This window comes from Equus asinus, chromosome 1, assembly GCF_041296235.1.
Source record: "Equus asinus isolate D_3611 breed Donkey chromosome 1, EquAss-T2T_v2, whole genome shotgun sequence".
Taxonomy (NCBI): Eukaryota; Metazoa; Chordata; class Mammalia; order Perissodactyla; family Equidae; genus Equus; species Equus asinus.
The window spans coordinates 149,738,076-149,761,975 of record NC_091790.1 but is presented as its reverse complement, the minus strand read 5'-3'; the positions used below and the strand labels follow the sequence as shown (position 1 = coordinate 149,761,975).

The 23,900-nt window shown below is 33.5% G+C and overlaps 1 protein-coding gene across 7 annotated transcripts in view; it reads left to right on the top strand.

The window, feature by feature from the left end:
• SNX13 (sorting nexin 13) overlaps positions 1-23,435 on the top strand; it is a 121,985-nt gene extending 98,550 nt beyond the window's left edge. For 4 of the 7 annotated variants that reach the window (XM_014830560.3, XM_014830559.3, XM_014830565.3 and 1 more), the window contains 8 exons: positions 2,984-3,091; positions 4,708-4,818; positions 10,730-10,891; positions 12,353-12,424; positions 14,839-14,984; positions 15,233-15,301; positions 17,276-17,388; positions 19,894-23,435. In XM_014830560.3, the coding sequence (XP_014686046.1) occupies positions 2,984-3,091; positions 4,708-4,818; positions 10,730-10,891; positions 12,353-12,424; positions 14,839-14,984; positions 15,233-15,301; positions 17,276-17,388; positions 19,894-20,141 (1,029 nt within the window). In that variant the 3' untranslated portion in view covers positions 20,142-23,435. The remainder of the gene's footprint in view (positions 1-2,983; positions 3,092-4,707; positions 4,819-10,729; positions 10,892-12,352; positions 12,425-14,838; positions 14,985-15,232; positions 15,302-17,275; positions 17,389-19,893) is intronic. The other 3 variants (XM_014830562.3, XM_014830561.3, XM_070509654.1) reach the window with 1 other exon arrangement.
• The last annotated feature ends 465 nt before the right edge of the window (positions 23,436-23,900 follow it).

Sequence of the window (23,900 nt, the reverse complement as noted above, 5' to 3'; positions counted from 1 at the left end):
TTAAAACATTTTATTTTGTTTACTTAACTTTGTGATGTAACCTTGTTTCTAGTCTAAATATATGAACTATCATTAATTTTCTTTAAAGATTTTTTAATAGTCTAATTTGATGTTTTATAGATAAGTATTTATAAAATTAAAAGAAAATAATTAAAATGTGTCATATTATTTTACAAATGACCTGAACTACACATTCATTTATTCAACAAATATTTATTGAGTTTTTCTTGTGTGGCTGGCACTGTTCTCAGTGCTAGGAGTGTAACAGTAAACAAGACAGACCAAGTCCTTGCCTCTCGGAGCTTACATTCTGCTAGATACTGTGCATTTCTGTTTTATTGGGCGAACTGAATATAAGTATAGATAAGATACTAGTGATTTAAAAGATGCTAAATATACATTAAGGTAACCGAGTAAAAGTATTTATGTACCTGGATATAAACAAATTTTGAATCCTTCTAATATAAAAATTTCAAGCGTGCTTTTTAAATTTTCCAGTAGTGTGTTAGGAATCTAAGCCTGACATATTCCGTGTGGAAAGATAAATCTTTGATTTTGCAATGTCTATAATTTATGTATAATATTTAAGTTCTTTGTGAACATTGAAATACTCTTTGTTTTAATTTGTGTGAGTTCTTTAGGCAAATTTCTCATTTCTTTTACATGTCTTTTAAAAATATTTTAGCCATAACTAGAGGGACCCACAACTAAAATATACAGCTATGTACTGGGGGGATTTGGGAAGGAAAAAGCAGAAAGGAAAAAAAAAAGATTGGCAACAGTTGTTAGCTCAGATGCCAATCTTTATGTAAAAAAAATATTTTAATCAACTTTCGGCAGAGGGAATTATATTACTTGTCAGAGAATGGGCTATCTTTTACTTAAACTTGTAGATAATCTTTTAAATACCAAGCTTATAATGAGTTAATATAGAATATAAAACTTCCCCATTTTTTTCTTACTTTTATAATAGCATTTGAGAAAACTATTAGTCATATATGCTTCTGTTTCAAACAGATAATTTAAAGAGTTTGATCATTTAGGCTTTAAGAAAATAACTGTTAATTGTGACATTTAACTTTTTATTAATGTTTCAGTATTTTAAAGGTTCTGAAATAAAGGTATGTTTTGCTGGATACTATATTCCCTTGGGGTATTAGTTTGCTAGGGCTGCCATAACAAAATACCACAGAGTAGGTGGCTTAAACAACAGAAATTTATTTTCTCACAGTTCTGGAAGCCAGAAGTCCAAGATAGAGGTGTTGGCAAGTTTGATTTCTCCGGAGATAGCTCTCCTTTGCTTTCACACGGCCACCCTTCTTGTTTGGCCTCACATGGCTTTTTCTTTGTGTACTTGCATCCCTAGTGTCTCTTTGCATGTCCAAATTTCCTCTTCTTGTGAAGACACCAGTCAGATTAGGGCTCACCCTAAGGGCTTCGTTTTAATTTAGCCACCTCTATTAAGGCTCTATCTCCATATACAGTCACATTCTGAAGTACTGGAGGTTAGCATTTGAACATACGAATTTTGGGGGAATACAGTTCAGCATATAACATATTGGTAGTGCTGGAGTAAACTATGCATTCTGTAAAATGGAGTTAATAGTTTCAGATAATGTAGATAAGTAATATTCCAGGAAATTAAATATCTTGAAAAAGTAAATTTACTAATGTAGGGTGAGATTTAAAAAAAAGCTAATTCTTAAAACCACGTACCCTCCATTGAACATTTGATATTCAATGAAGACCCCTTCTAATACTTTTGTGAACCACCAGTTTTGTGAATATTACTACAGCATAACATTTTCACTGTAAGTTGCCTCTCTTCTTTTTTGTTTTTCTTGCTTCGGGCCAAAAGAGCTGCTTTTACTTTTCAGATATAACATACAGTGAATTTGTTCACATTATAGCTCCAAGCAACCATCTGATATGCCATTCCATTTAATAATCAGAATCTTACAGTTTGGAGATGAAAATTCTCCTACACCTTTTCGTTTTCTCCTCTCTAGTCTCTGCACCAGGGCTGAGTTTTCTTTACAGAGATGATATTGTTGCTGTTGTTTTTAAGCAAAGAATGGTTTTAGAAAGTTTGTTTCACTTCAGGATATGTATCATGTGGGAAAAGCAGTGAGGCTGCTTAAGTTTCAGATATTAGGCTGTTGGCCAGGCACAGTCACTAGCGAAATGACTTTGCTCTTACACTATGTTAGCAGGTAGGATGGTTAAAATGTGTACCTTAACAAGGCACGGCAGATTACTACATATCTGGACCTTTGAAGGTGTACCCAAATGTTAAGTTGTTAAATGCTAAACTTATAGTATGTATGCTTACTTTGGGTTTGTGGCTATACGAAGATAAAATGCGAGCGATGTCTCTTAGTTTTTTTTCTTAGTAACCTATGAGTTTATTTTTCATATGGTTGGTGGGGAAGAGTATCAGTATTGTATACATACAGAGTTGTAATATAGCTATACTTTTTATTTGCCTTTTCTGCTTATAATAATTAGCTGTTACAATGATTAATTGATTTGAAATCAATATAAAAATATTTCTTTATGAATTTTTATAAGCCAGGAACTCATAACTTTGATCATTAAAAAAGTTTATTTGCTAATACTTTATTCCAAAGCCAAAGGGTTGTTAAGGAAAATATTTTTTAAAACCTTTTATTATGAAAATTTTGAGTAATCTCAAAATTAGAGTATTAAAATGAAACCTCATGTGGACATCATCTGTCTTCTTCACTTAGCCGCATTTGTCATTCTTACTTGAAAATACTTCTTTGTAATAAATAACATTAGAACTGTGGTTTGGACATACCTGGACAATATTTTTTATTTTCTGATTTTTGCTTAATATAATAAAATATATTGCAAAATGACCTGCTCAAGATGCTTTTGATATGTAAAGAAATTGTCACTTGGAAAATGCTTTTCTCTTTTTGTGAAGAACTAAGATTATTGAATATATTTTGTCTTCTAGTTTGAAAATCTGTCAAGCATATTGAAGCTTCCTGGTAAAAAGACTTTTAATAATATGGATAGAGATTTTTTAGAAAAGAGAAAAAAGGATCTAAATGCATATTTGCAAGTAAGTCCATTTTTATTATTATTCATAGAAGTTTCATTTTAATATAGCACACAGAGCAGATCTCTCCATCAAAGAATGTTTTTACTATAATAGCGAGATAGCACCTACTTTTGAGTAGCATGTGATGTGACATGCAAACTGCCCAGTAATTTATAAATGTTATTTTTCTGTTTGTTGATGAACTTAGAAGTTTTGTGGACACTCAGTACTAGAGATTTTGCTTCTTCAATTTTAGATAAGTAGACCCACACAGGCACATATATATCCATTCTACATTACTGTAAATCTAGGTGTTTTATGGTAGACTAAACAGTTAAGTGTTTCCATTTCAGTAGTTAGTTGCTCTTCATGATATAGCCAAAGTTAGCAGATTTTTATTCTCAGATAATGTGTGTAGATGCCTCCCAGGCTTCCGAGTGAGTCTAAGGCTTCCAAAATTACAGGGAAATTCAAGAGAGGAATAGATCTGAGGGACTGTTTTCTAACACGTAGGTTTCTCTCGTGGAGTAATAAAACATGTCTCACAAGTTACTTATTGCATAAGCAGTTCGGATTCCCGGAAATAACTTTGTTTTAGACCTGGATCCCAGATGCCAGATATAGTAATAATAATATCACGTTATAGTTTTTATACTACTGAATAGTTTAGGAAGTTTTCTCATCTGTTAGACAAAGCTTTGGCCCAGGTATACAGTGTTCCATTATTTAGCTCCCCTTTCCACTGTCCAGAAGAGAGGTCAGCAAATTACAGCCTGCCAGACCAAATCCAGCCCACCACTTGTTTTATTAAGAGTCTTATTGGAGCACAGACACCTGTTAGTTTACTCTTATCTGTGACTGCCTTTGCACTACCACAGCAGAGTTGAGTAGTTTCAGCAGAGACTCTGTGGACCTCAAAACCTAAAATAATTACTATCTGGACCTTTACAGAAAAAGTTTGATATCTTTTTCTGTGAGATATCATGTCTGATATCATTTATATGACTCTTGTCAAACATTTTTTTTTAATGTACTACCTTCAGTTGTGTTAAAATCTGAATCAGTTATTTATAGGATTTAGAAAATAACCATCTTTTTCCAAATTTGTTGCCATAATGTATCTTTTAAATAGGCTGTGCTTATTAGCTAATGAACTCAATATGTCAAAACATGTTCCATTAAAGGAAGTAAGCTAGAATGTTAGGTTATATCATTAACAGCTATGAAAGCAGTATTTTCTTTTGGGCCTTCTTTATAACACTTAAAAGTTTTTCTTTGGATTATTCTATGAATATTAAACTGTAGAATTAGAATGTGACTGACATAACAGTTTACTAAGGTGGATTTTCTTAGTATAAGCTAAAAACCTGAAGTGGAATAGTAAAGATATTTGGACAACTTTCACATTAGATGGACCCAAAGTCAAAATAGCAGATGAGAAGAAGGTACACTAAATTGTTAATGGTCGTAGAATTGTTGATGACTTTTTTTAACTGTATAATTGGTTTTTGAAATATAAAATTAAAATAGTTTACTATACTTAACTTTCTAGCAGTTATAGCAGAAATTATAAAATTATAGTAGTAGTTAATTTCCAGTACCCTATCAATGCAAGATACCTCCTTTTTTCCTCTTAGTTACTGTTAACTCCTGAAATGATGAAAGCATCCCCAGCTTTGGCTCACTATGTGTATGATTTCCTTGAAAACAAAGCCTACAGTAAAGGGAAAGGGGATTTTGCTCGCAAGGTAAGTAGACCATTGCATTGGTTTTCTTGATAGATCTGTTTTCATACTTTGTTGTTAATAAAAGAAAATAAATTTATATTTGTATGTATGTTTTAAAACTAAAAAATTTTATTAAATGCTCCTTGGCATGTTTATCTTCTATGCATTTTTTTTTTCTTTTTTTGAGGAAGATTAGCCCTGAACTAACTACTGCCAGTCCTCCTCTTTTTTTTGCTGAGGAAGCCTGGCCCTGAGCTAACTTGCTTGCCCATCTTCCTCTACTTTATATGTGGGACGCCTGCCACAGCATGGCGTGCCAAGCTGTGCCATGTCCACACCCGGGATCCGAACCAGCAAACCCTGGGCCGCTGAGAAGCGGAATGTGCGAACTTAACCGCTGCGCCATCAGGCTGGCCCCTCTTCTATGCTTTATCAAGGCTATTATTGATAGGTATATCTAGCAAGTATAAACTCCTGTCTTTACATGTAAATTAAAATCCAGCAGAAGCTTAAAAGAAAGAAAAAAACCTTGAAATGATGCAATAAGAAAATTTTGCTTAAGACAGGTCACAAGCTTTTCATTAGCTTGAGAAGGAACTATTTCTTACTGGAAGGAAGTGTCTTTTACTTGGAGTAAGGATAAAAAAAATGTTAAATAGGATGTGTTCCTGAAAATATTAATGCCTCTTGAGTGAAATCTTTATTATTTAAAATTCCTTGGGGGATACAAGACCTATACTTGGAATAAGATGCTAGTTTAAGACAGAATGATTAAGCGGGATTAAATGGGTGAAAACACAATCTTTGGAATCAGACAGCCTTTTGTTCAAATCCCTGCTCTGCCATTTACTAGCTGTGACCTGCAACATGTTACTTTTTTGATCCTTCAGGAACTTAAGGTGTTAGTCATCGTTTTAGAGCTTTGCATGAATCAAATGAGATAATCTATGTATAACAGTGCCTGGCTATGTGTTACATAACCTTTGAATAAATACTGGCTCATAGTGGTAGTAGCAGTAGTAACAGGAGCAGTAACAGCAGTTGGGCAAACTGAGTGAAGGGTATGTGGGAACCCTGTATATTATTTTTGCAACCTTTTAAAAGTCTGTAATTATCTCAAAATGAAAATTAAAAAGAAAGAAGATTCCCCACCACTCCTCTTCCCTAAAAAGACTAACTTTTTAAAAAAAGGATGAAGGATGCTATCCCAATCAGAATCCCAAGAACATTCTTCACAGAAATTGAACAAACAATCCTAAAATTCATATGGGGCAACAAAAGACCGCGAATTGCTAAAGCAATCCTGAGCAAGAAAAACAAAGCCGGCGGAATCACAACCCCCGATTTCAAAACATACTACAAAGCTACAGTGATCAAAACAGCATGGTACTGGTACAAAAACAGGTCCACAGATCAATAGAACAGAATTGAAAGCCCAGAGATAAAACCACACATCTAGGGACAGCTAATCTTCGACAAAGGAGTGGAGGGCCTACAATGGAGAAAAGAAAGTCTCTTCAACAAATGGTGCTGGGAAAACTGGACAGCCACATGCAAAAGATTGAAAATTGACCATTCTTTTTCACCACACACCAAAATAAACTCAAAATGGATCAAAGACCTAAAGATTAGGCCTGAGACAATAAGTCTTTTGGAAGAGAATATAGGCAGTACACTCTTTGACATCAGTTTCAAAAGAATCTTTTCGGACACTGTAACTCCTCAGTTGAGGGAAACAATAGAAAGAATAAACAAATGGGACTTCATCAGACTAAAGAGCTTCTTCAAGGCAAGGGAAAACAGGATTGAAACAAAAAAACAGCTCACTAATTGGGAAAAAATATTTACAAGCCACTTATCCAACAAAGGGTTAATCTCCATAATATACAAAGAACTCACACTGCTTAACAACAAAAAAACAAACAACCCGATCAAAAAATGGGCAGAGGACATGAACAGACATTTCTCAAAAGAAGATATGAATATGGCCAATAGACACATGAAAAGATGTTCATCATCGCTAATCATCAGGGAAATGCAAATCAAAACTACACTAAGATATCACCTTACACCTGTTAGATTGGCAAAAACATCCAAAACCAAGAGTGACAAATGTTGGAGAGGTTGTGGAGAAAAAGGAACCCTCATACACTGTTGGTGGGAATGCAAACTGGTACAGCCACTATGGAAAACAGTATGGAGATTTCTCAAAAAGTTAAAAATAGAAATACCCTATGACCCAGCCATCCCATTACTGGCTATCTATCCTAAGAACCTGATATCAGAAATCTCAAGAGTCCGTTGCACCCCTATGTTCATCGCAGCATTATTTACAATAGCCAAGACGTGGAACCAGCCTACATGCCCAGAAACTGATGATTGGATAAAGAAGATGTGGTATATATACACAATGGAATACTACTCAGCCATAAAAAAGGACAAAATTGGCCCATTCACAACAACGTGGATGGACCTCGAGGGTATTATGTTAAGCGAAATAAGCCAGTCAGAGAAAGACGAACTCTATATGACTCCACTCATAGGTGGAAATTAGTATAGTGATAAGGAGATGTGATCGGTGGTTACCAGAGAAAAGGGGGGGTGGGGGGAGGGCACAGAGGGGGAAGTGGTGTACCCACAACATGACTAACAAAAATGTACAACTGAAATCTCACAAGGTTGTAATCTATCATAACATTAATTAAAAAAAAAAATTTATTAAAAAAAAAAGGATGAAGGAATTGATACAAAATAAGAATTAGCAACTGTAAGCATAAGAACTTCATATGATTACTCTAGGATGTTAACATTTCTAAGTGGAATGTTTTGTTTTAATAACAAGTTCCAGGTTATGTAGCTGGTGATGGTGGGGGAAAAATGTGGTGGTCTTATCTTTGTATTTCATGATAGGAATGATTGAGTTTAAATTCCAACTCTAAATGGTTTTATTGTTAATAGAGATGCATTCCAGTGATTCCATCTTTTTGATGTTTACTTTAGTTTCTCTCAAGATTGCATCAATTGTAAGGTAAACTAATAAATTGATAACAGTTTTTGAGATAAAAAAGCATTATATTAAATGTACCTAATTCTTTTTACCAACCAACAGTAACTTACACATATCCAAACAGTTATATCCAGTGTTTTAAAAATTTACTACTGGAGTCTAAAGATCTTTCTGAATCATTTCTGGAAATCCACAGTAACATACTTTTTTCTTGAATTATATTGGTAATTATTAAGGTCATCTTGATCTCTTTTAGATTGTCAGAATAATTTTTATGCATGTCAAGAATTAGGAGTTTTCCACTACTTTTCCTTTTTTGGCTAAATTATAGTTCAATATTTTTTTCTTAATTATATTCTACTGGAAATTAAATAGCTATTAGGGAAAATCATCTGCAAACATTTTATCAGTGGCTATTCAGAGCTTGAGAAATAGTACTTTATAACACATTAACTTGGTCACATAATTTGGCTAGCTTTGCAAAAATCTGTGGGCTAATTCCTGGAAAGAGTAACTGACAAGCAATCTTCCTCTATGCACACATACCTTTCTATCCAGCTTTATATCATGGTGTGAAGGTATTTTAAGCTATAGTTAGGGACCTAAATTTAAGTTAAAATTCCTTTATTTGTGTTGTTACCAAAACCAGTAACTCGACTGAGGTGATGATTGAATGAGTAGACAACATCTGTGTAAATCAGGTTAAGTGTACACTTGTTCTGGCAATCCATAATTTACTCTTCTGCTTGGTAATTTGCAAGTTTCTTTCTTTCCTTTTTTTCCCCAAACCTCTGTTTTAAGACAAATCCTGTTTTTGGAAATGTTATCATATAGTGATGGACTCTGCTTTTATGCTTCTAAAATTCTGCTTCAGAGATAGGCATCAGAATCACCTGTGGAGGTTTTTCCATTTCCCCCCCTGGCTCCCTCATTTCCCCACCCACAATACAGATGCTTGGGCTTTACCCTCAGAATTTGAAAAACAAAAAAAAAGAAGGAAAGGAAAAGTAAAAGAAGTAGATTCTGTAGGTCTGGGATGCTACGTAGGCTACTGTTTTTAATTATTATCTAATTCACGATGTAGATTTAGATTCTCTTGAGTATCAGTGGTAGTTTAGCCCCATGCCTAGATAACATGTGAGGTGGCATTCACTGAACCAGTTCTAAATCTTGTATTTGCTGCACCTACGTTTCTACTGTGAAGTGTAAGATACGTAAGATTCTAAAATATTTTTGAGAATGTTCAGACAATTTTTAATGTGGTTGTGGATAAAAGTGAAATTTATGCCTTGATGTTTCTGAAACTCTGCCTCTTCTGGAACATTATAATTTAGTAGAGAGGGGACAGTTTTCCTTCAAGCTGTACATTTTAAATATGGTATTCTCATGTTCATCTCTCTTAAGAATTCTACTTATGTTCTTACAACATAGCTTATTTATAATGTTTTTATAATTAAAAAAACACTTGGCAATAATGTCAGTGTTGGAAATAACGTCCTAATTGATTTGAACACACTCTTCTCATTAACGGAAAACTACTGTATATAGAATTAGAATTACACACATACACAAACATGTATATGTAGTTTTACACCCGCACAAGCATGTGCGCACACACGTGAGAGTTAGCTTCATCTTTTTATCCTTTTTATCTCCATATCTGTCTTCACCAGTGGAAGTGTTTTTCAAACCCTCCTTCATCCCTCATTTCTGTCCTTGGGTTCTCCTCCAAATTATTGAAATGTGACAGTGTCCCTCCTAAAGGTTCCATGTTCCATCAAGCATATCTATAGCTCTGTTGGCTCAGTTTAAGCCAGAGAGTAACTGAAACTTTCAACCCTTTACACTTATCTTGAAATTCACTTTTTGTTGTTTATTTACTTTACCTTTTCTGGTTTTGCTTGATGGAAAGCATATTAGAGTGAAGGAGTTTTATGTTCTTGATATTGTCTATTAACATTGTGCTATGTTCGCTAAGCAGTGGGGTTTGGTTTTTTTACTATTATTTTGTTTTTTTCTTTTTAAGTGGAACATAATTTGTTTCTGCAGTAGTTTTTATGAGACTCAACTCTTTCTAGAAAATATTTTTGTAGTTTTGTATGACTTTGGTTTTGGTTTTGTGTCCCTTTTTTCTTTCTTTCTTTTTCTTTTTGTTTGTTTGTTTCTCTCTGTTAAAAATCTCAGAGAGTTCCATATGAAGCTACTTTATTTTCTTTAGGCGTCTCTCCCTTTCTTAACCGAAATTATCTGACATTTAGATAGTCAGAATGTCAATTTTAAAGCCTCTGGAGGTTATCCTTTTTTATATCTCTGATCATATTTTCTTTTATGGTTTTTCTGTTCTGCCTTACTAAAATATGGTCTCCATGTCTTATTTGCAACTTATTTTTCTTCTTTGTAATGTATTCCAAATTCCCTCCAGAGATTCTAATTGAGCATATATTACTCTAATTGAGTAATATATCCTAAAAGTTGCTTAAAAAATATCTTAGTTACTTCTTAGTTATTTGAACTTTCTATTTTATCTGCTTGTTTACTTTTCAGTGTCTCCTCAAAATATCTGTGTCAGTGTTGCCTTGATCAAATGTGGCACAAGGATGTTGTGGCTAAATCCACTTGCATCAGTTTCTGTTTTGGAAAACTTTTCAATTTTTTCAGAATTTTTTAAATAAGAAGACAGCCAAAGCATATATTCATTTTCTAACAATAACCTTATCACTCAAATTTTTAAATCATATATTTGAGTGTGAAAATACATTTTTAAGACTCACTGAAGAGTTCTACACTTTTAAAATGCAATGAGATATTATAGATTGGAAAATTATTACATCTTTCATGTGTTGCACTCTGTATTTTCTGAGGCTTCTCAGTTTAATTCCAAATCTGATGCAATGAAGTCATGGTATAATATTTTTTCCCCTTTAGATGGACACTTTTGTAAATCCACTTCGAAATTCTATGAGGAATGTTTCAAATGCAGTTAAATCCCTTCCTGATAGCTTGGCAGAGGGAATGACTAAAATGTCAGACAACATGGGCAAAATGTCAGAAAGATTAGGTCAAGACATAAAGCAATCATTTTTCAAGGTAAGAAGATGTTTTCAGTAATGTCTAAAGCAAACTATTTTTAAGTCAACTAAGATTTATTGAGCTCCTGCTTAGATTTACCTTATTTCCTTTCAGAAGTCTAAAGCCCTCTAGACACAGACTCATAAAGAATAAAAATAAAAAAATTCTCTAAAGAGAATAACTTCTGATCAGAAATAGATTCTATAAAAACCAGTCACTATGGTAAACTTTTAAAATTCACTTAAAACAAGTATTTAATATTACTAAAGTTAACATTCTTTGTACTGTTTTATTCCATTATGCCATTTTTATCCTATAATGCTAAGTTTTATAATAAAATGTCAGTGCTGTTGTGAAAATTAGTTATACTAGTATTCATCAGGAAACATAAAGTCTATTTTCTCCTGATTCACATGATCGAGTGACTATGAGATCAAAAGGAGGAAAAGTCTTCTACCATCATCTGTCTCTTGGGCCATACTTTACTGTGTATATACCTGCAAGAGGCATAGAAGTTTCCTGGGAATCTTTTTCATTACATTAGCAGACAAAGGCAGTGGACCAAGGAGTTTGTTGCTTCCTAATTTACACTTTTTATAATTTTGACCTAGTTCTTCAAGGTTATAATCAAGATCTAAAAGGAAACATGTAGCTATTAGAGTTTTCTATTTGTTAGATCATGTTCGAATGAAGAGAAAATATACATAAACACAGATGGAAGTTCTTTACTGTAAAAGACAACTCCCAAAACAGTGTGTCAATCATACATTTCTATTAATTCTCCTACTTTCTCTGGTGTTTCATCTTTATTTCTAATCATGGGAAGTACATCAACACTTAAATGAGCATTATCCATGCTTCTGCCTATAACTACCCATATGACTTTGTACAAAAGTCACAAAATTTTTCCAGGCTTCTTTTTTCTCACCAATAACATGAGGAAATTAGAATAGATGATTTTGTTGGTCTTTCCCCTGCTAAAAAATGATTATCAGCTAGTGCTGGTCTTTCTGTCCCTTTTTTCCCTGTAACTTATGTTATCTAACAGTCTGCTAATTGGTTCCTTAAGTGTGTTAACATACTGTCAGGCTCTTTATGGTAAAAGAAAGAAGTATGGAGTTCTGTTTCCCAGCTGTGCTACTAACTTTTGATCTTTAAATCATTTAACCTTTCTTAGCTTTAAATTCTTCTAAAAATATAGAGTTTGACTAAGTAATCACCCCTTCCAACTCAAAAGCCAATCTTTTTTTAAAGGAAAGAAAACATTTGGTAATGAAATAATTGCCCTTTTATATTTGGTTTCTAATTTTAGATTCATTAATACTTTGTTAATACTATATAAACTTTGTTTATATGTTGTCCCCAAAATCGCATCAAATCCTATTTGTTATGGTTGATACTCACTTTAGTTTATTATTGTATTGTCTGCTCTAGTGCATTTACTTTGTTCTGTTTTTCCGTTTTTTTTTTTAATGTTAGGTGCCTCCTTTAATTCCAAAGACTGATTCAGATCCTGAACATTGTCGTGTCTCAGCTCAACTTGATGATACTGTGAGTTAATTTTATTTTTTGTGGTCTTCAGTTGTAATTCAAATCATATTTTGCAGATCTTTTTAACTTTTTAATCAAGTATAATATGTATATATAACATTAATGTGCATATATTGTAAGTGTTAAGTTTGATGAATTTTTAAAAACTGAACATGCCCATGTAATCAGCACTCTTAAACAAGAAACAGAACATTACCAGTACCCCAGAAAGCCCCTAATGCTCTCTTCCTGTCACTATCCTCTCCCCTACCAAGGATAATCACTATCCTGACTTCTACCCTGCTTTTATACTTTATATAAATGAAACTGTCAGGTATGTATTCCTTTAAGTCTGGCTTTTTTTGCTCAACATTGTGATATTCTTCCGTGTTGTTTTGTGTGATTGTGGTTTCTTCATTCTTGTGGCCTTACAGTACTCCGTTTTGTAAATATAATACAATTTAGTTGATGTATTATGAATCATACTCCTATGAACATTTTGATACATGTCTTTTGATTAAAAAAAGAAGTACATGTTTCTGTTGGATCTATACCTAGGAATGGAATTGCTTGGTCAGAGGGTATGCCTAAGTTCAGTTTTAGTAGATACTGTCAAATAGTTTTCCAAAGTGTTTGTACCTCTTACACTGCCACCAGCAATGCATGAGAATTCCCGTGCTTTGCAGCCTGCCAACAGTCAATATGTTGTATCTTTTTAATTTTAGCCATTCTGATTATTATATCTCATGTAGATTTCCATTTCTCTGATGACTGTTGAAATGTTGAACCCTTTTTCATATGTTTATTGGTCATTTGGGTGTCTTGTCTTGTGTGTCTAGCTCTTTCCCTCATTTTTCTGTTGGCTGGCTGTCATTGTCTTTTTGATTAGTAAGAGTGCGTTATATAATCTGAATATTGGTTCCTTTGCAGATATAAATATTTGTGTATTGTGAATATCTTCTACTTTGTGTGCTTTTATGCACTGTATATATAATCTGTGCCTATTGCAAGATCACAAAGATATTCTCCCATGACTTTCTTTAAAAGTTTTTTTGTTTTACCATGCCAAAATTTAGATTTGCCATTCATCTAGGATTGATTTTTGTGTATGGAATGAGGTAAGGGTCCACTTGACCCAAGCACCGTTTACTGAGAAGGCCCTCTTTTCCTCAGTGTACTATGTTTCTCCCTTGTCACAAATCAGATTAGCGTATATGTTTGGGTCTGGGCTCTTTATTGTGTTCTATTAGGCAGATTTATTTTAAAGTTAATAATTATCTCCTTTCAGAGAAATTCTCATTGAATTTCTTTATAATAAACTGTCTTAAACAAAGATAACGTTTTCATTTGCTTTTTCAAGAATATTTTAGAATGTTTTATTATGACTTGTGCTGGTATACATAACATCGTACCTTTTGTTAAGGGTTTTTACAGTTTCACTGTTTATTAGAATTGTCATGTGGCACCAAACTCATGAATATACTTAATCAGAGAATAGAGCAGTATTTATTTTGCCTCCATAATGGGTCTCTCCCTCCTCCCTCACTCTCATTTAAGCTGTGAGCTTTCGATATGTGAAAGGGAAGCTGCACTAAGAAAATGTTTACAACATGACAGTGAAAAATGTGTAACTCATGTTGTTTTCTCAATATTTAAATTACAACACTGATGAGGAAATAGTTGGAAAGAGTATCTTAGTGATGAAAGAATTGTAAAATTACTGGCAATTATTGACAGTTTTGCAGTTCTAAATCTCACCAATTTTTTCCTTTATATATGTATATATTTTTTCCCACATCAAAGCATTCTAGTTGTCTGTCTTTATTTTTTACAATTGAATATTCCCATAATAAAAGTGTACAAAAAATGTGTTAAAAGAAAATTCTAATAATTTAATGAAATATGTCTTTTGTAACGTTAGCTGTGTACTGGATTTTATTTTCAGCTTCTTTTTTCCTGAAAATACCTAAATACATATAACTCACTAACCAAGCAAAACACATAATTCTGTGTTTTGTTCTATGAAATAAGAAGAAACGTTGTGAATATTTTGTACTTTTGAAAAAGATGCCCGAGAAAATAGAGTGGCTAGCATTTGCCTTATCAACTAGTATAGACTCTACTAAAAGTGTAAAAGGGCCAAATCATCTTTTCCTAAGACGGTCATCAGTTTGAGAAGTTTTTCTCACTACAGCCTTGAAGTTGACTCATCATTGTAGGGTTGTAAAATTCTGTATTCTGTCAAATGACTGTTAAAAATACTTTTTCTAAATTAGAATGAAATGTCAGGTTGTGAAAGCTATAGTGTAACTGGTTCTCTGACCTGTGAAGTAGTAGTGATTGTTTTGTAAAAGCAGCAAAAGTAGCCATTCAGACTAGGTGTAGATAGGTAACTAAAATAAACTGTATCCTTATTTCTTCCCATATTTTGTCAGGTGGATGACAATATTCCACTTAGGGTGATGCTGCTTCTCATGGATGAAGTATTCGACTTAAAAGAGAGAAATCAGTGGTTGCGAAGGAATATCAAAAACCTACTTCAACAGCTTATTAGAGCCACATATGGTGATACTATTAATAGGTACCACTTTTTTTTTTCATCACTGATCTTACTCAGCTTTTTAAACTTTTACTTCTGGAAGTAGATTGCTCAACTTTTATAGGAGAATTTTCTTCTCTGAGCCTTTTAAGAATATCATAAAGCAGTCTGTTACTATCAGAGATAATTTACATGCAAATTGAGTTGCTTACTCCATGAAAGTAGTGCTTCTTTATTTTATTCACCTTCTAAAATTTTGACCTTACTCATTTAAATTTCTTTACTTTCAGAAAAATAGTTGACCATGTTGATTGGATGACCTCACCTGAGCAAGTAGCAGACTTAGTGAAACGTTTCAGGTATATCTTAAGACACAGTCACTTCTTTCAGGTAGTACAGAGTTTAGCATTGTTATCACTATTTAACTTTCATTGCACTTCTTTTCTTCCTGGCCATAAAGTTTGGCCATCGATGAGCAAAAAGACTTCTAAGAATTATAATAAACATTTGTCCCATGGACCTGTTGATCTTTGTTTCTTTAAACTCAGAATACAGAAAATTGTCAAAGAAAAATCTTTAAGATGTTAGGCTATATTTTATCACAGTAATGTGGCTTTAAAATAATTAAAGTATTAGTGTCGACGTAGCATATGGTCATATAATCGAATACATAATTTTGGGGATGAATTTTTCTCAGTTGTGTTTGCTAACCTTCATTTTAAATGAAAATTTAAAAGAATATTTGTCTCTGGCCATGGTCCAATTTTTCATTAACTGTTTGAAACTCTGAAAAGAATACAAATTAAGAGCAGTGGTACTCCAATAATCTTATGTTCATTCTACAAAAGTATTCTGAGGCCTCTCCTCTGTGTCTAGCATTTAGCCAGTCACTGGGGACTGAGAGAGAAGATGAAGTCCCTTCAAGGAAAGCACGGCATAGCAGAAAAACAAACCTCTTTTCTAAAAGTAAAAGATAAGCAAGCCATAAATATTCATGCCATTACGCACTTTGAAGTAACAGAAGCAAGAAGGGAGCTATCAATATTGAACACTGTTTGCTTTGCACTGTGCCAACTATTTTATGTACACTTTCTGATTTTACCTTTTTACAAGATAGGGATTTTTGTCTCCATTTTGTCATGAGTAAGTTGAAGATTAGAGAAGTTAAGCAATTTGCCCAAAGACTCACGTGGTGGAAAGTGGGGAAGTAGCTTTCTCTAATCTGAAGCTAAGTTTCTTCTCACTATACCATACTGTTTCCGAAAGTCGGTCCACCTGGCACATTCATTCTATTTCAGGGCAGGTGAATGTTGTTCCTCTGAAGCCATGATTCTCAACCATGGCTGCACTTTGGAATCACTCAGAGAGTTTTAAAAAGTACTGATGCTTGGGTCTCATCTCCAGAGAGTCTCACGTAATTAAGCTCGTGGAAGGCCTAGACATTAAGATTTTTTTAAAGTTCCCAGGTGTTTCTAATGTGCAGTCTCCCAGGTGTGCAGTCGAGGTTAAGAATGACTACTCTAGGGAGTCTCTCTCCCTCAGACGAAATTCTGAGCTGGAAGCTTAGTAGTTGTGCTAGTTTCTGCTTTTGACCTGAGAACTAGGAAGCAGGAATTAAGCAGACTGTGAAAGTGGAGAATTGGTTATATGTGAAAGGAACATTGTAATCAATCCAGCTATCAGATGTGGGTGCAGAATTTGTTTTATATTGGCTTAACTGGGGGAGACTAACCTGAAGCTGTCCAAATTCTCTGAATATTGTGGAGTTGTATTTGGATGAGCTATTCAGTCTCAATGAGGTGAAAGCCTGCTTTGAGTTTAAGTGGTTGTGATGTGGTTATTTATATATTTCTGTTTGCTGTCTTTATCATTCATTAGTGTGTATAAGTTACTCCAGGGCAGAATTCATCTGTTTTTCTTATGTATATCCTTTTACACCTAAAATTGAACTCTACGTTTAATTATGTTTGTTGAATATCATACCTATGTAGTCATATGTTGCTTAACAACAGGGATTTGTCCTGACAAATTCGTCATATGATTTCTTTCATTGTTGTGTGAATGTTGTAGAGTGTACTTACACAAACCTAGATGGTACAGCCTACTACACTCCTAGGCTGAGTGGTACTAATCTTATGGGACCACCGTCATATATGCAGTCCATCATTGACCAAAATGTCATTATGCAGGGCATGACTCTATAAAATTTCAGAAATGTTTCCTCTTTCTGTTGTTTACATTTGTGTTTTCTGTAGAAAATTAGAATAATTTTACCAACTTGTATCATTAGAAAATGAAAATGTTTACAAAATTTGTTTACTCTTCTTAAATAGAGATGCCTTTTGGCCTAATGGCATTTTAGCAGAGACTGTTCCGTGCAGAGATAAAGCCATTCGAATGAGAACAAGAGTTGCAGGAAAAACTAAATTGCTTTCAATTATGCCAGGTAAGTGAGAATGTTTGGTAAACAACATTTTTGGCATTGAGCATTCTAGCTTAGCTGCCTTTTGATTATAATAACTGCCATTTGATGGCTTACCATATACTAGGTACTGTGCTAGGCATTTCTCGTATGTTCTTAACTAATCCTCATAACAATATTATAAATCCAGCCACTGTTAACATCACAGCTTTATATGAGGAGACAGAAGCTTGAAAAGGGTAAGTAAGCCTCCCAAGGTTTATAGCTGCTAGTAAGTGACTCGGGATTCTGACTCAGCTCTGAGTGACTTGAAAGCCACTGCTGTCAGCCACTTTAAAAAATAGTGATGTACATTTCACTTTGCTGCCTTGAAACATTTTGAGAATAAAGTCAATGATAAATAAAATATGTGACAGATGAAATGGCTGATAAAAAATATGAAGTGTGAGGTTTCTGGAGCCATATTTGCTCTACTTAAGAGAAAAACAGATTCTTTCAAAGAATCCCTTTGCATGGAAACAACTGATTGGTCCATTATTAATCTTTATTAAAACATAATCCCAAAGAAAGTATACATGGTGGCATTTAGTTGGTCTAATTTGAGTTGCTTCTTTGGAACACTGCTATCTTGCTAACTTAGATTCACTTTGTCTCTTGTCTTCTCTCAGTGGGAGACGATATATAATAGGAAAAGCAGTTTTGTGTGGCTGGATGGTTGTTTTGTCCTTTCTTTGGTTATGAGTATCTTTGACAATACTTAGATATTTCTTTTCTACATTTTAATTATGCATGTAGATACTGGAAAAGAAATGTTTATTAAGTTCTTTAATATCATGCAATACTTATTTCTTTTCCTATAATTTGTTTTCCTTTAATTTCAAACTGTATTTTCATCATAGATTTCATCATCAACTTTCTCTTCTGTCAAAGTAGAAATTTACTACACGGCTATTAATTTGGCTCTGTAGACTATACTGTTACATTTGGAGATAAAAAGCAAATTATAGAAATATCATTTCAGAAAAATAAAAAGAAACAATAACATAGGATATTACTTAATATACTATTAAAATAAACCAGATCTTGCTATACATTAACTCAATTGTGCAGCTGGAAGAAACCTTAATGGATTTATTCAGTAAATATTTGTTGAGAGCATGTTGTGTGCCAGACACTATTCTTTGCACCAATCTTTGCCTTCTTGAAGCTTACATTCTATTAGGGGATCACCGAACAGACAAAACAAATAAAGCACAGTGCATTAGATAGTGGTAAGTGCTGAGAGAACAAATGGGGCAGGAAAAGGGCAGTATCAGGTGAGTTGCACTTGTAGATAGAGTGGTCAGGGAAGGCCTCCTTGAGAAGATGACACTTGTGTGAAGACTTAAAGGAAGTGAGGGTAGATATAAAAGTATGTATCTTTACAGATGCAAAATCCCTTGCCTGTGTTTTAGGCAGTTCACAAACTATTTGCTTTAAATTGTATTGTATCCCTATTTAGAAACATACCTTTTGAAAGTTGCACATTTCTTTTGAAAGCAATAAAATAGTATTTACTGCCATTGAGGCCCGATTATAAATAATTAAGAATAATCATACATGTTGTTCGCATACTCAAGTATCTCCAGTAACTTCATGTTGCCTATGAGTAAATTCCAAACTTGCTCACCCTGACCGTCACAGCACTGTCAGTTTTTCATTCTTTTCTCCACCTCTTCTTACAGGAATCCTAAAATTCAACCAAACTGTACTACCCCCATTTCTTGAACCTGTCTTGGTTTTTTTTCACTCAGTGCTCATTTGCTCATTGATCGCTCATTCTCTCCACCAAAACTAATCCATCATCTATTTGAGCCTGTCAGAATCCTGCCCAGGTAGCAAAGTCTACTTCACTGGTCACTTCCTTGAGGGGAGTCTTTCCTTATTATCTCATATGGAATTTGCCCTGTAAACAGGTTTATACTTTTATTATTTTAATGACACTATTACTGTGTCACAAGTTTTTTAAGATCATAGATCAACTTTCACATATTGTTTCCTTGTAGCATTTCTCACTGTGCATTAGATGTAGTAAGAATATTTATATAGTGTTTTAGAGTTTACAGATCACTTTTCACATTATCTCATTAAAGCCTTATAAATTCTTGCAGTTATAAGGATATTGGTTATTATAATGCTCATTTTACAGATTAGGAAATACTCAGGGTGGGTAAGTCTTACATACAGGTATTAAAGGACAGGCTTATAACTCTAATTTGGGGTTTCTGAGTCTGAATCTACTTCTTTCTTCTGTGCTGTATTGTCTCTCAGTGTCTATTTCATAAGTATGGATGCATGCCTGCATGCAGACATGGGTAATTTTTAAATCTCAATTATAATATATAGCCGAAACACATTAACAGTACTTACTATTTATCACTTATTCTGCTGTGTACTTTACATACTTTATTTAACTTAGAATATACTTTAGGCCTGTGTTTCCTTTATTTGGGTAATGAATTATGTTTATTTTTCCCCCTCTTCATTTAGATGAACTGAAGCACATTATTGGGGCTGAGACAACGCGGAAAGGTATTCTTCGGGTTTTTGAAATGTTTCAGCACAACCAGTTAAATAGGAGAATGGTTTATGTCTTCTTGGAAGGCTTTTTGGAAACCTTATTTCCACAGTATAAATTCCGTGAACTTTTCAACAAACTGCATTCACGGTCAAAGCAGATGCAGAAATATAAACAGAAACTTCAGACTACTCAAGCGCCTTCTTTACAGAAAAGGTGACACTCCAATCTATGAAGCTGGTGTTCATTTTGTCCAGGACTAATGGTATGGACAGATCTTCCGGGGCTTAACTCATATACTGTTGTGTCTGCACCAGTCTTTTAGTGTCTCAAAATAGGTTATTAATACATCCATAAGACTGTGGTTCTTCTCATCCTTGTCTATAATCCAGCCACTACCAAGAGAGATTTCCGTGTCTCACATGATTTGGTGCATATTTTTGCAACATTGAGAGGATACTGTCCCCATCTCAAGCAGGAATGACATTGGTCTCTTCCTTTTCAAACTAATCAGCATTCTCCAGCAATGACAAAGTGCCAGTGTGTATATATGAGAGCTAAGGAAAGCACAAAACAATGGTTAACAGATAAATTGGTTAATTTGTTTAATAGTGGGAGACTGTGCAATGTGTGATTTGGAGGGATTTGTTTTGCATAATGATTTTATAGGTCTTTGTTGGAATTTTGACATAGTGTGGATTAGCCAGGTGAATGATCTTTGGAACCTCTGTTTCAGGTCTGGGGAAAATGACAGAATGCCCTTAAAGTATGACATAACCTTATACCCAAATTACAGTTTTGTGACATAAAATAAAATCTAGTATAAAATAAAACCAATCAAAAACAGAATTTGATTGGATTTGTTATTCATTGGTAAAACACGTTTTAACTGATTCTTATGTGCTTTAAGAGCTCTATTTTGCTCTTATGGTACTCAATCATAAGTTTTCTTTTGGCATTCTGTGTGCAAAAAGAAGCATATGATGGCTCTCATTTAAGTTTCAAAATTATTACAGTTTTCTTTGTCTTTAAGAGATTATTGATTAAACAGTAGGGGGTATAATTTGTTGAAAGAACTGCCAAATACATTTTGTCCTTCTAAAACTATGGAAATTTAAAAAAACAGTACTCTCTTGAAAGTTACCATATGATAATTTTAAATTGTGTGATCTAGACATACCTTAGGTGATAACAAAAATAGCAAATCAGAGAATCAAATGAGCTTACTAATCATATATAAACATACAGATTCTTAATTCTATTACAGTGTACATATATGAACATAAATAATGAAAACAACTAATATTTTTTAAAATATGCTTTTATTTATATTTTGCATAATGTAAAATTCTACTAAATAAAGCAAGTTAGCAAAACCCCTCAGTGTATACGTTTAAGTCCCTAAAATAGTTTTATACCAACAACAACAAAATACCTTTTCCAGTTTTAGAGCCTCTGCATTTCCTATAGTTTTCTCATTCTCCATTTGTCCATCTTGGAAGTCTCATATAACTGGTATGCAGGATTTCTACGTAGTTTTTAAATACTTCCACTGACTAAGGGTTTGGGTGTGTCGGCATTTTTTGTTTTAAAAATATTTAACACTAAAACCTTAAAATAGTGAAGCTATTTATCAGACCACTGAGCCAAGATCCTGGTATTAAAAGAACGTCCGGGTGCTTAAGATAAAGGGGCAGCGTATTGGTATCCCAGTTATTTGGGAGCTTTAAGATTGGAACAAGATAGTATTGTCTTGTTTTTACCGAGATCCTTATTGCAAAGTGAAGCCTAATAACAGACTAAAGCCTTCCTTTAAAGCTTTATAATAATCATATTTATTCATAATGCTGTTGTGCATACTTTCAGTATGCATATATTCAGCATGTGTTGCATGTCTTCAGAATTACATAAATTTCTTTTATTGCAACTTGCAAACGAGAAAAGATCTTTATTGATTCTGATGGAAGAAATAATAATTTTTCTCAGTGTGTCTCCCTGCCCTGGTTCCTCCCCAGGCCCCAGGCTTTAAAAGTGAGGATATGTGAAACATGTCTGTAGGAAGCATCAGCACAGCCATAGTGCAATGATTTTCAAATATACCCCTGCCCATTTCAAGTATATTTTTGACATAAATAAATCTAAGGTTAACAGAATTCATGTGAGAACCTAGTGTGTACATGTATAAAAGCATTTCTAGATAATGTGAGGAAGGCTGACCATCAACCAGGGAAAGAAAGGTCATGCAAGATAGCAAATTTTCATTATTGCAAGCTAATTGCAGTCATACCAAAAACTCTTTGAGTAAATAGGTTTTTAAAATAATTTTTGTTTAAGAGAGTTTATATTTCAAAAGCAGAAATGGTAGCCTATGTAAACGGTTGTGCATCTTCTCTGTGCACATCTCTGTTTTACATCAGAGAGAACTGTGGTCATGCTAAAATTAGAGATACTTTTTGAATGACTTGGTCAAGCTGTGTGTAAAATATTTAACCCATAAGTCAAGTACAGTGTACTATGTTTAATAAAGTTATTACATTTAATGCATTTACTGCATATATAAATATATACATGAAGAGGCTTTATGTCTTCTGATATTTGATTTTTGAATGTGTTTTTAAGTCAGTGGTGCCTTTAGGCAAGAACCTTCAAAATTAATCATTTTTTGTTTGGGTTTTCTGATTTTTCAGGCAACATACAAACTTTAGAAACCATTACTAGTAACTTATAGTTCATTCACCTAAGAAATTGATTGTATTATTTAAAGATAGCCCTTAGATGGGCATTTCCTATTATTAGGGTGTTCTGAATAGTTGCTGAAAACAATTGTGCCATTGATGAATGGATGCACTTGGTTAGCCTTAATTTTTTTTAAAAAAAAAAATTAAAAACTTTCTTGAAGTTTTGGTTTGCTCCTTTTAAGTTTGTGCTGCTGGTGTTTGGAAAAAAACAGTTAAGTGCTACCAGAAAGTGTACCAATTTTTTAAAAATTAAGAACAATATAAATTTCACAATCTAAAATTTTAATTTTGTGCAATATTTTCATTTATGCATGTGTATTTGAGTAATTGTAAAATAAATGAATTTTTAATGTTTTGAGATCTAGTTTAAACTGTCTTCTTAACCCAACAACTTACATTCCGTTGTTGCTGCATCCTTTTATTTAAGGACTTGTTTTAAAAGTCTTTTTTTGTCACTCCTTGTAAAATTCTTTTGTTATTAGTAAATTTTGCTGATAGGAGCATGGCTCCTGTATTACAAGGGAAAAAATAAAGAGCACATTTTAGGATTATAATTGTTCAAAGATAACTTGTGTATATCATTGTACAGTAAGTGTCAACTGTGTGCCTAACTATTCTATCAATACTTTTCCTTCTTTAACAAAGAAGAAACAACAATCAGAATGTTGGTTATTTTTATTGAACTAAAAAGAAGAATAAAATTTTTATTTGGTTTGCGTTATGTTGTCCATTAGAAAATACTAATAAAGTATTAACAAACCTTTTTGTTGAATTTATTTAGTAGTGATGTATTTTTATTACTTTAAAAAAATGCTTGCTCAGTGGTCTTGTTTTAGTTTGTGTGTATATTTTCCTAATTCTTTTCATTTTAGAAGTCAAGCACTTCAAGTTCCAGGTTAGTAGATGTGCTACTGAGTGGTTACTGGCTTACAACTAACTGAATTTAGTTTTTCTTTTTATAGGACAAGTCATTTACTACCATAGTGTTAAAGAAACTTTGTACTTCATTGTCATACAAAATTATAAAGTAGTTTTCCATTAGAGAGAAAGACCTGTAATAAGTGATCTATTAGCAATTTTTATTTGATCTCATTTTTAATTCATAGTCTGCCTAATATTTTAGACATTTCAGTTTTCAAGGCAACAGAGTCAGAACTCAGCTATGTAGCTCTGTTTGATTAGCCATAATATTTATAGCCTTCTTGGACCTGATCCACAGATTTCTCAGACATCAGATGTGA